The 1,361-nt window shown below is 34.4% G+C and overlaps 1 protein-coding gene across 2 annotated transcripts; it reads left to right on the top strand.

Moving 5' to 3' along the window:
- The first annotated feature begins 12 nt into the window (after window positions 1-12).
- Window positions 13-1,346, top strand: LOC111384824 (polyribonucleotide nucleotidyltransferase 2, mitochondrial-like). Of its 2 annotated transcripts, none has more exons than XM_023009155.1 (2): window positions 13-211; window positions 482-1,346. In XM_023009155.1, exons 1-2 carry the CDS (start codon window positions 124-126, stop codon window positions 649-651), a joined length of 258 nt encoding a protein of 85 aa, XP_022864923.1. In that variant the 5' UTR covers window positions 13-123; the 3' UTR covers window positions 652-1,346. The 2 variants fall into 2 exon arrangements, with proteins under 2 accessions (XP_022864923.1, XP_022864922.1); XM_023009154.1 differs by having other exon boundaries at window positions 15-319.
- Window positions 1,347-1,361: the final 15 nt, after the last annotated feature.

Genomic DNA, 1,361 nt, shown 5'->3' with positions numbered 1-1,361 from the left:
GATCTTGGACGTTTAATTTCTTCATGGTTTCCATAGATATACATTGTTTTGAATCTCTGACCTCACTCCCTATATAATTTTGGCTTATACAATTTCTAGGGTCTGGAAGATCATCTGGGAGACATGGACTTCAAAATTGCTGGTACACAGAATGGAGTTACAGCTATTCAGCTGGATATAAAACCTGCTGTAATCCCTCTAGATATCATATGTGAGTGTCTAGAACCTGCACTTAAAGGTCGGCTTCAAATCCTAGATCAAATGAAGCGAGAGATAAATGTAGCACGATCTCAAGATGGCAGAAACTCTCCACGCATATGTAATATGTTCCAGTTGCATAGACATAACTTTTCTCTGATGATAACCTTAGCTTCAATATTTATTTATTTTTGTTGTTTCTGGTCAGAAAGGGTTTGAAAAATACAAGGCAAGAAATATATGATTGCATTTACCAATATTATTCACATGGCTATTTGTGCAGTGACCTTGAAGTATAGCAATGACGCGATCCGCCGCCTGATTGGTCCTCTTGGTGCCTTGAAGAGGAAAATTGAAGGAGAAACAGGTATGATTTTGTATAGGAGATCTCCCATAGTAGATTCTAAAATGTATCAAGTCCTTGTATTAATGATTTTTGTCGTAGTACAATAAAATGTTGTAAATTGGCACTTTTGGATACCCAATCTTATTTTGTTAATTGGCCATATGCACATGAGAAAAATGATTTTGCTTGTTCATAAATACAAGACTAGGATTATGGAGGATTGTACATGGGTAATCTTACATCTGATTTTTCATTTTTGTGTAAAAGTGATTTTGTATATAATTCTACTTAAGCTTCATTCCCTGACTCGTTGATGGTATTTGAATGCCAAAGACTGACCTGCGCATTTGTGTTATGTTAATTCTCTAGAGGATATATGACATTGCTCTTGGAAGGAATGAATATGTCTATGGAAGTTGCTGCCTTGTCACCTGTGGTTGATACCTTATTAAAACTGATCAAATAGATAGACAGGAGAAGGATAATAGAGAGAAATAATATAATTATTGTAATATTTGGATGGAGAAAAGAAGGCAGGTCTTCTAATCACTGCAAGCAAAGAAGGGAAAGCCTCTTTACCAAGCTTTGGCTGGTATAAGGGTGGGAATAGTGCATGTTAAGAACCAAGTGCCTGCTAATTTTTTAACACGCTTCTTTCATAGAGTAGGATATGCTATAAACTACTATCTTTTTTATTAAATGATCACATCTTAGTATCCAACCAAACTAAAACTTACCATGGGGAAGCAATCAGTATTAACTTCAATGAATCAGTTTTTTTTTTTTTTTTTTTTTTTTTTTTTTTTTTTTTTTTTTT

This window comes from Olea europaea, unplaced genomic scaffold (genome assembly GCF_002742605.1).
Source record: "Olea europaea var. sylvestris unplaced genomic scaffold, O_europaea_v1 scaffold30184, whole genome shotgun sequence".
In the NCBI taxonomy this organism is placed as follows: Eukaryota; Viridiplantae; Streptophyta; class Magnoliopsida; order Lamiales; family Oleaceae; genus Olea; species Olea europaea.
Note: the sequence above shows the minus strand (reverse complement) of the source record. Positions and strands in the feature narration are given on the sequence as shown.